Here is an 11,179-nt window from a genome sequence, read left to right as displayed (position 1 = left end):
ATGACTACTACCAGCTGCCCAGCCAAGTTGATACCTGACCTTAACTACCACACCACCCCAAACAGGCATGGATAATGGGATTTACAAAACACCACAGAATGGAGGACAATGGCTAGAAGGGCCACATCAAGCAGTTCACTGCAATTCCTAAATGTTGATCCATCCCATATGTTAATGGGCATTTCAGCTGTTTCCATCTTTGCTGTTGTGAATAGTGCTGCGGTGACCATGGGTTTGCATATATCTGTTCATGTCATGTCTCTTATTTTTCTAGGATATGCATGTAGTGAAGGGTTTCCTGAATCATATGGTATTCTTGTTTCCAGCTTTTTGAGGAAGCTTTACACCATTTTCCACAGTGGTTGCACCATTTTAAAGTCCCAAGAAGCAGTGTATAAGGGTTCCAGTCTCCCCACACTATCATTAGCATTTATTATTATTTTGGTTAGCTAGTGCCATTCTGACAGGAATATACCACAAGTGGGATGGCCGTAGTAAACAGGAGTTTATTCTTAAAATTTGGAGGCTTTAAGTCTGAGTTCACAGTACCAGGCTCTAGGGGCTGGGTGAAAGCCTTTCAACTTTGGGCTTCAGCTCTGCCTCTTGCTCCCAGCCCACTGAAGCTGGAGGCTTTTCTTCACTCAGCTGCTGGCTGCTGAGGCGGATAAGCCCAAGGTTGACGAGTAATAAGGCACAGTCTCGATATTACCAAACCACACAGCAGGCCATTAATTCAAGTCCATTGAAATTCCTAAGATTGGCAGAGCATGGCAGGCTGCTGAACAATGACTCAGCTACATGCAGGATTCAAGTGTGCCATCAACTAGAGACCATTTCCCAGGCCTTCTCCTTATATACTGGAAGCAGACCACATCCCTAAAACAGCTACTCAGCTGCTCACAGTAGATTGCACCATGGAGTTGATTATCAGTCTCATCATGGGGAATGCTAGATCCAGCTGCCCAATCACTCAAGCAGGGCCAGCCAAGTTGACACACAGACTTAACTACCACACTTAATGTTGCATATCTGGTATAAATCCCACTTGGTCATGATATATTATGTTTTTGATATGCTGTTGGATTCTGTTGGCTATGATTTTGTTGAGAATTTTTGTGTCTGTTTTCAATGAGGGATACTGTTACATAATATTCTTTTTAAGTGGTGCCTTTGCCTGGCATTAAGGAACTCTGGTGGTACAGCATCAAAGACATTTGACTACTAATCAGAAAGTTAGTGGTTCAAACCCACCAGTCACTTCGTGGAAGGAAGACTGGACAATCTATTTCCTTAAAGATTTGCCGCCTTGGACACCCAAGGAGGGTAACTATGAGTCAGAATTGATTCAGTGTTAGTGGGTTTGGGTTTTTTTTTTTTTTTGGCCTGGCATTGGTATCAGGGTTATGCTTTCTTCATAAAAAGAATTTGAGAGTATTTCTTCCTTTTCTATATCCCGGAATAATTTGAGTAGAATTGGCTGCAGTCCTTCTGTGAATGTTTGGTAGAATTTGCCAGTGAAGTCATTTGGGCTGGAACTTTTTTTTTTGTTGGAAGTGGTTTTTTGTTTTTTTTTTTTAATGACCTATTCAGTTTCTTGTTTTGTTATGAGTCCTCATTTAATGCTTGTTTAATATTTTTTTAATAGAAGAAAACAATGAAATACAGAATAATTATATTTCATATAAATGTTTATTTATTACAAGAGATACAGTTCTTAAAAGATGCTTCTGAGATGACGAATAAATGGTTATGAGACACTAAAAGGCCAGAAAATAATTTTTTTAAAAAAATTAATTTTAGACAATGTAAATGAAATCCTGCTATGAAAAAAGAGATAATTGGCAGTCTTATCCTCAATCCTCCATTTCTCTCATCTTTGTTGTATCAAAATGTAATTGTCAGAAATATCATTTGATCCAGTAAATCCCATTACTAGGTATATATCCTAAAGAAGTGAGAGCCAGGACAGGAATAGATATATGCACACCTATGTTAATTGCAGCGCTATCCACAATAGCAAAGAGATGGAAATAACCTAAGTAGCTATCAACAGAGGATAGGAAAACCAAATTATGGTATACTCACAGTGGAATACTATGCAACACTAAAGTAGAATCTGCAAAATGCCTCGTAACATGGATAAACTTGGAGGACATTATGCTGAGTGAAATAAGTCAGTCACAGAAGGGCAATATTGTACTAATCCACTATTGTAAAAAGTCAAGGAAAGGTTTCCATTTGGGAAACTTTCTTTGTTGGTTACTAGAAATAGGAGGGGAAGAGAGGGAAAATGCTAGATAGGTAAGAAGAGACAGGTATTGATTTGGGTGAAGGGAACTGCAATGTACCAAAAGCACATGACCAACACAGTAGCACTAAGGAAAATGAAGACACAGAGGGGTGCACGAGAGGTACAGACAACAAAGATAAATATTTTTATATTCATAATACTGCATTATCAGTACTAATAATTTACAGGTATATATGTAAGTATACAGTCTTAATGATCAGGCATGTCTAGGCAAAAGGAAATATATACCCATGACCATGTTTGGCAGATATTTCTACATACATATTTGTATATGCTATAAGAATGTCCATATATATAATACAGGTAATGGGCAACATGATGATAACTTCATAGCCACAGCCAAATACCCTGAGAGAATGAGTAGGCTCAGGACCATGGTCACGGGGGAACATCAGTCTCACATATGTAGCATGACATACTACCCCAAAACATTGTTCTACATCCTACTTTGGTGAGTAGTGACTTGGGTCTTAAAAGCTTATAAGCAGCAGTGCCTTAGGCACTTGACTACTAAGCCACCAGCCACTCCTTGGAAGGAAGGTTGGGCAATCTACTTCCGTAGTGATACTGCCTTGGCAACCCAAGGAGAGGTTGCTATGAGTCGGGGCAGACTTGATGACATGTAACAACAACAAGATGTAACAATTGGTCTCTGCATGTTCAGAGCAAAGAAGAATGAAGAAAACCAAAGACATATGAAAACAGTTAGTTCAAGGGACTAGTGGACCATGTGTACCTCAGCCTACATGACCCTGCGACCAGAAAAACTAGATGGTACCCAGCTACCACTGTCAGTCACTTAGAAAGGGATCAAAATAAGAAACCCTGGATAGTGTGGGAGAAAAATGTGGAACCAAACTCAAAATCATAAAGAAGACCAGGCTTACTGGTCTGATAGAGACAGGTGAAAGCCCTGAGACTATGGCCTTGGTCACCTTCAGGCCTAGAATTGAACTCACTTCCATGGCTTCCAGCCAAATAGTAGACAGGTCCATAAGGTGAACATTTACACTAGGTAGGTACACTCCTTAGAACAGTCAATCATGAAAGATCAGAAGGGGCAGTATTTGCACAGGGAGATAGCTCAGAGGGCAGGAATGCATATGAAAGGACATAGGGCAAAGGTAACCACAGGGAAGAAGTGGGAGGAGATCTCTTGCATTGTGGGGATTGCAGTCAGTGTCATGAAACAATGTGTATGAACTGTTGCATAGAAAATGAATTTGCTTTGTAAATTTTCACTTAAATCACAATTTAAAAAAATTAAAACAATTCTCTAAAGGTTAAAAAAAAGCAGTGTATATCTGTCAGTGTTTTAATTAACTCATTAATGTGGGAAGCAGCAGATGACAAAGCAGGCTCAAAGGGGAGGTTATGGGAAATTGATTCTTATTAAGACTGTGAGAGGTAGAGAAGGCTGGTTGGTAAAGATACGGCTGAAATGTGATTGCTAAATTAGATACTTTATGTACAGAAACAACTTCAGTCACTATTAGCCCCCCCCCCCCAAAAGAAAAAATGTATCCTAACAGTTTTCTCCAAGTTAATATTCAGCTTTACAAGTTGTGACTGTTGTTATTATTGTTAGGTGCCATTGAGTTGTCTGGGACTCAAAGCAACCCTGTGAATGAAAAACACTGCTTGGTCCTTCCTGCACAATCCTCACAAATTGTGAATCATAAAGCAGTTATTCCCCCAGTCAGATGGCACTTTAGGTGGGATTTTTAGGCAGTGATTTAGTATGGCTTGAAGGTAATTTAGGTATCTTTTAAAAAAAAAATTGTAAATGTATTTTTGGGAGCTCTGGTAGCATAGTGGCTAAGACACTTGCCTGCTAACCAGACGGCTGGCGGTTCAAACCCACCAGCCACTCCTTGGAAGGAAGGTTGGGCAGTCCTACTTCTGTAGTGATACTGCCTCGGAAACCCAAGGAGGGGTCACTGTGAGTCGGGGCCAACTCGACGGCAAATAACAACAACAACAAATGTATTTTTGTTGTTAATTGAACTATGTAGCAATAAAGCATACATCTGGTTTTTAATATTCTATTTATGAATAGATTTAATACTCATGGCTAGTTTTTAATCATTCCTATATCTATATATGTATATTTTTTGATTGATTCTTGGATTTGCTTTATTTCATCAAGTGATCCCCACCAAAGAGTCTGTGAATCCTCCCCCCGAACCAGAAGAGCCTGTGAATTTTTTTGTCATATAATTAAAAGTCTGCCTAGTATCTTTATTTATACTTGGATGGGTAAAATAGTTTTGGGTCATGCTAAATCTGTTCTAGAATTGAATGTTGAACGTTTGATGCTGACCTGATACATACTCTTGTTTATGTGGTTGAGTCCCCCCACCCCCTACCCCACGTTTTATCCTTAAAGCTCAACACTTTAGTCAGGGAAAATTCATCTCCATATCTCTTGTTCTATATCCATTGTTAACTAGTTTTTATGATGGCACAACCTGTTTTAAATAAAATGTGTTTATTGATTGGTCTACTGCTAAATGTAGATTTTTTTTTTTGACATTACTAATGTTATTAATACTGTTATACTGTAACATCTGAGATCATTAGTAGGTAATGGGAAAATTTTAAATGTGTGCAGATATAACAAGGTAAGAGGAAATCTTTGCCAGTTTCTTTTCTAAATTTTAGTTTCATAATTATTGGAACACAAAATTGTTACCTATTCACTACATAAGATTTCAGGATATTTTTCTTAACATTTTGTTAGGTTCAAGGAGCAAGTTTTCGAGGTTGGAAGGAAGTGACTTCTCTGTTTAATAAGGATGATGAACAGCATCTACTTGAAAGATGTAAATCTCCCAAGTCTAAAGGGTAAGTTGTAAATGTTTAAAGAAAATAATCATTTCATGATAGATGTAAAATCACTCAGAAAGGTGGAAAATGATTGTTTCAACAATATAAATAAACTTTAACTTAAAGCTGCTTTTGGGTTACTGAGTAAATCAGTTAGTCTTCACTTCTGTAGTTAAAAATACAAAAGATTGGTAAACTGTAAAAATCAAATATATGTAACCAGGCATATGGCTACTTTATTATAAATAGTTTGAAACTTTGACTAGAATATTGGAAGTTGAAAATGAAAGTCAGTGACTATGTAATGCTAATACTAATTGCATTGTTACCCAGTGGTATGAAGAACTGTTTAATTAGAAGGTGAATCTTGGGGAGCCTAAAAGTGAAAAATATGCTTTTGTTTGAGGACAGTAAATACTTTGGTTGCACTTCCCTGTAATTACCAGGCAGATGTATGGTCCTTACTTTGCTCTGGCTAAATGCCTCTGACTTAACCCTTGGTTCTTTGTCTTCAGAGGACTTTGTAAATCAGTTCTTTCTGCTGTCAGGAAGATCAGTGCTTCTCAAGTCTGGCTACATGTTAGAATCTTCTGGGGGGCTTTTGAAAAATACCTGTGTACTGGCCCCACCTCAGACCAATTAAACTAGAATATTTAGGGGTGAGGTATGACATTGTTATTTTGTTTAACTTTGAATTTTGATTTGGATGAAGATTTATAGAGCAAATCAGTTTTCCATTCAATTCATTCACATTTTTTTCATGGCATGGATTGTAGTCCCCACAATGTAACATCACTCATCTCACTTCCTCTCTGTGTTTCCTGTTTCCATTCCTCCTCCTTTCCTATCCTATCCTGCCTTATGAACTTTGCCCTTGGACAAATGCAGCCTTTTTGATCTCCAGTGGTTGATTGTTCCAATGAGTGCATACCTCTCTGGTATTACTGTTCAGCTTATAGACCTGCCTATTGTTTGGTTGCAGACTGAGCCACAGGAGTGAGTTTAGTTCCAGGGTTGAAGGGTGACTAAGGACCATAGTCTTAAGGGTCCCAGCATTCTCTTTCAGACGAATAAGGCTGGTCTTTTTTGTGATTTCCAGTTTTGATACACGTTTTTCTCCCACTCTATCCAGGACCTTCTAATGTGACCCCTTTCAGAGTGGTTGGTGGTGGTAGCCAGGCACTATCTAGTTCTGGTCTTAGAACCATGAAGGCTGAGGTTTGCATGGTTCATTAGTCCTTTGGACTAATTGTTTCCATGCATCTTTGAATTTCTTCACTTCTCTTTGCTCTGGACAAGGAGAGACCAGTAGTTTTACCTTAGATAGCTGCTCACAAGCTTTTAAAGACCCCAGTTGCTACTCAGCAAAGTAAGATGTAGATAATTTTCTTTGTGGACTATATTATGCCAGTTGACATTGAGGGACCCAAACTACTATCCTGAATCCCCAGGCCCAATAACCCGTTTCCTGAAGGTTTTTTCCCAGGTGATTTTCATGTACAGTCAGAATTGGGATCCACTAATGACATTTCTGTACAGTCATTTTTGTTGTTGTTCACCATGATCTTTCTTCTTTAGAAGTACACCTTCATTTCCTTTTAATAGTAGAGATGGTACTGAATTTTAATTTTTGTTGAACAAATTACCTATTAAATGCAGGAGATTAGCTTGCCATAGAGTAACTCTATTGAAAATCTGTATTGATAAATGGAATAATTCCCTCATCCCCTTATTTTTAATCTATACTCTCAATTGTCATATATGTAGTTTCCTTAAACCTTTCATAATGCTTTGAGAAAATTGCTTTTATGTAATTATATGTCTCTGTTTTGTCAGAGAACTAGTTCTTTGCTTACATATTGAGAAATGGTATTCTGCCTAAAATACAGCACTTACCACTTTTAATAATAAGTTTTGACTCTAATTTTTCCTTATTTTAGTATTTTAAGTTCTACATATAGATTTGTATTAACTTTTTGAACAATTAAATCTTCTCTAAAAAGAACTTTAAATTTGTAAAAGTGACACAACTTGAGGCTCTTGAATCATTGGATCACTAACACCAAATACGTTCATCTCTTACAGAACTAATTTACGATTAAAGGAAGAGGTGAGGACAGAGAAGAAGCCTGGATTTTGGGACAGCTTGGTTTTAAAACAGAATACACAGTCTAAAAAACCAGATGAGATTGAAGGTTGGGAGCCACCAAAAATTGCTCTTGAAGATGTAGCTGCTGATTCAGGTGACACCATGAGCGACCATTTGTCTTGGCCAGGCTGGGAAGATGATACTAAAGGTTCTACTAAGTATACTACCCTGGCCAGCTCAGGAAATAGCTCCAGATGGAGCATAAAGTCAGCTGGAAAGTTGGTCAGTATTAGACGACAAAGCAAAGGTAATCTTACTGATAACTGGGAAGAATTAGAATAGTGTAAAAGGAAATACTATATAAAAGAAAAACTCCACTATTTCCATATGTTTTCAAACCAAAATTTGCCTAATATTGCACCTTTGTACTTCATTTTATTAAGATTCTTAGTGTTTGCTGTATCATGGTTTTTTTTTTCTCCTCAAATTAGTATATCATTAAGTTCTTTAGTCTGTTTCTCACATTAAAGAGTAGAGAATCTACTTTGTGCCTATATTTCACATTTAAGTTTTCAGTTTCATATGTTGAATTTTGAAATTCCCAAGCATACTGTGATTCCTTAGTGAATATATACACGGGTTGTACATTTGATTGCCTTATTATAGATATTTCCATTTCTTATAATCTATTTTGCTGAAACTGGAGATGTGAATTTTTGATGTTTTCCTGTAAGATAATAGTAATGATTTGCATTTGCCACAAAACTATTTTCATTCCATTCTTAGTTGTAGTTCTTTGTTTTAGAATTTACATGCCTTTTTCTTGCATGCAATGTGTGTGAACAGTCTATGAAACACAAGAATGTAGCAGTTACGCAATTCTCTTCTGTTGTCAAAAAGTTGCTATCCAGGTGGTAAAAAGAGTCTTCCAAAGGTTATGTTACATGTTGTTTAATTTAGCAAATTAAAATTTTTCCTTATTAAGTGAAAAATAAGTAAACAAATATTGGAAAAACAAAGGTTATATTTGAGTATAAAATGTCAATATTTAAAAATGTATATTCATCTATTGTGTAGGGAGGAATATCCTCTAGTGTACACATTGGATGGGTAATGTTTTGAGATTTTATTTTTACTTCTCCTGAACTTTTAAATATTGATCTTTGTTTACTTCTAAATATTTACTCTCCTTTTTTGTTTACAGATTAATTAAAGAATGCTGTAAAGTATGGATAAATTTTAGTAACTTGATACACTTAATTTTGTTTGGAAAACATTAACTTGCCCACTACAGAATTCAAACTGTATGTAAAATACTGGAAGTGCCTCTTTTCTATTATATCTGTTTTTGTTTGTTCAAAAATACTTACTGTGATTGATGTTCGATCTATAAGACGTAATTATTTTTTCCACACAAGAATAACTTGTAATTAATTTAAGAGCACCACCCAGGAGTTATTTCTCTGTCTTTCTTTGTCTCTGTCTTTCACTCTCTTTCCTGTCTCTCTCTCTCCTGTTAAAGTTTCTACATGTACTTATTGTCCTTGACAGTGGGATCCTGTATATCAGGTAAACTAGTAATGTGTGGCTCTTTAACAATATGACTCTTATCAGCAGGTGGTGCAAATTGCCTACCTTAGGTAAAAGTAGTTTTAAAGAAAAGGTATTCTTCTTCCTTTTTTTTTTTTTTTTTTTTTGCTTAAAAACAAAATAAACAAACGACCTCCAGTTACACTGTGCATTCCCCTCATGTAAAAGAAATTTTCCTTGAATTACTCAGTTTGCCCTTCTGTGCAGTTTCGTTTAAGTGGATGTTCCATTTAACATTCCTGTGGAATATCTGAACATGCCTGATGGCAAACATGTTGTATTGTAACATAGTATTTAAATAAATAAATAAATATATATTTTTTAATAGAATGAGAAGTTTACTTGACCTAGCCTTCAAAGGAGGACATGTTTTACGTGGTGTTAAAATACAACAAGTTTATGTTAGAACTTTGAAATTATGGAGGTATTCTTTTTTTTCATAGTTGAGAGGAAAGCTTATAATTTTTAATGTAATAGCTGAGTTGAAAATCTTAAGTTTCCTCAGGTAAATAGTTTGGTACACAGACTATAACTGTCAGTCTCTTTAAAGAAATGCTTGCTATGACTGTACAAACATGAACAATTTCAGGATTTATGCAGATATTTTAAAGCAGAAAGTGGGTTTAGGTTTATCTTGGCTAATACTCTTGAGGCACAAGAAAGTAAACAGTGTATTTGAGACTTTAGAAATGTTATTAATATATGAGGAGGTTGGGAATGCTATTTCTCCCACTTTTGGGGGAGTGCTGGATACTGTGACCAGCTGCAGTTTGTTATGGCTATATATTGTAATGTTAAGTGCCTGTAATTCACTTGGGTGATACTTTTGTGATGCAGAGTTGGCAAAATACTCCTTTGCAATATTGGTTCTCAAAATCTGAAGACAAAACCAGATTGGGATTAGAATATAAACTGTAAATCAAATTTTTTTCTTATCTACAAAGAGTTATTAATGTAAAAATGAATTTTCTTCTGTGGATGTGAGTAAATTAAAATGATTGTGATTTTTAATATAAATATCTATTGGTGTGCATTGAAAGCAGAATACTTTTTCATGACAGAAGAACTTACCAAAGCGAATTTCTTTGTTCATGGGTTAATGAAAGAATGAGGTTTTGATTTTGTGGTTTTGTTTGAATTCCATATACAGACGAGGTCATTGACTGTGAAAAAAGAGTTGTCTGTACTCCTTATGAAGTTATTTTATTGTTTTTTAATAGAAAAATGATTGGCTTCAAAGAAGGTAGGATTCATTCTTAATGCTGAGGTTTCAAAAAAAAATAAATTGGGTTTACCATCTTTTGTTATTAGTTTGCATGATTATTGACATCTATTTAAAGGTGAATGCTTACAATCATTTAGAGCTAATGGCACTTCTCTTGAATTTTAATCCTCATTTTAAAATACAAACAATACATGTATACTTTTTCATAAATAAATGAATAATTTCAAATTAAGTTTTTAAGATGTGTCTCGCATATTTGAACTGCTGGCTTATGTTGTTTTTCTATGAATAAATGGTGTTTACTTATGACTGAGAGTGTGTGTGACAAGGATCCACTGGGCTCCTTCTAATCTTCATCTTCTGGGGTGTGCACAGTTTAGAAATGTTTCTGAATAGGGCGAGGCACATAGCCTGATTTCTGTCTTTAATTTCACTGTCAGTTATTTAAGGAGCTCTGATGGTATAGTGGATAAGGCATTTGGCTCCTAACCAGAAGATGAGCAGTTCAAATGCACCAGCTGCTCCGTGGAAGGAAGATGGGGCAGTTTACTTCCATAAAGATTTACAGCCTTAGAAACCCAGTAGTAGTTGCTGTGAGTCGGATTTGACTTGATGGCAATGAGTTTGGTTTGCCTTTGGTCAATTATTTAATGAGTTAGTTCCTTAACCAAGTTTTTACCACGTAGGATCCTATTCAGGAACAATGAGTATAAGAGCAATATAGTAGTATATTTTTGAGGCGCTCTGGTAGCATAGTGCCTAAGGCACTTGACTGCTAACCAGAAGGCTGGCGGTTCACACCTACCAGCCACTCCTCAGAAGGAAAGTTGGGCATTCCTACTTCTGTAGTGATACTGCCTCGGAAACCCAAGGAGGGGTCGCTATGAGTCGGGGCCTACTCGATGGCAAATAACACCAACAACAGTATATTTTTGACTTAATCATTATTAATGATCTCTTGAAATCATTGCCATTTCTTAGGGGGATAAAAACCTTTTGCCTTTTCTTCAGAAAACTTTGTTGTATTAGGAAATGTAATACTATCTTCCCTGAAAAACTGGATGGAGTAGTGGTTAAGCACTTGGCTGCTAATCAAAACTAGGTGGTCCAAACCCACCAGCTGTTCCACAGGAGA

At 36.3% G+C, this 11,179-nt stretch overlaps 1 protein-coding gene across 1 annotated transcript; it reads left to right on the top strand.

Annotated features, from left to right (window-relative positions):
- The first annotated feature begins 2,342 nt into the window (after window positions 1–2,342).
- LOC103200024 (testis development related protein) lies at window positions 2,343–7,571 on the top strand. The gene is made up of 3 exons (XM_007944432.2): window positions 2,343–2,411; window positions 5,055–5,158; window positions 7,226–7,571. Exons 1-3 carry the CDS (start codon window positions 2,343–2,345, stop codon window positions 7,569–7,571), a joined length of 519 nt encoding a protein of 172 aa, XP_007942623.2.
- Window positions 7,572–11,179: the final 3,608 nt, after the last annotated feature.

Source organism: Orycteropus afer, unplaced genomic scaffold (genome assembly GCF_000298275.1).
Source record: "Orycteropus afer afer isolate SDZICR_OR568_19922 unplaced genomic scaffold, OryAfe1.0 scaffold00125, whole genome shotgun sequence".
Lineage (NCBI taxonomy): Eukaryota > Metazoa > Chordata > Mammalia > Tubulidentata > Orycteropodidae > Orycteropus > Orycteropus afer.
This window is presented reverse-complemented; position numbering and strand designations above follow the sequence as displayed.

What these genes read in the sequence shown, in the direction of transcription:
- LOC103200024 (XM_007944432.2), top strand. Translation starts at nt 2,343, where the DNA reads ATGTACCAAAAGCACATGACCAACACAGTAGCACTAAGGAAAATGAAG. An exon ending in CACAGAGGGGTGCACGAGAG is followed by an intron (nt 2,412 to 5,054) that starts GTACAGACAACA and finishes ACATTTTGTTAG; the next exon opens with GTTCAAGGAGCAAGTTTTCG. An exon ending in AAATCTCCCAAGTCTAAAGG is followed by an intron (nt 5,159 to 7,225) that starts GTAAGTTGTAAA and finishes CATCTCTTACAG; the next exon opens with AACTAATTTACGATTAAAGG.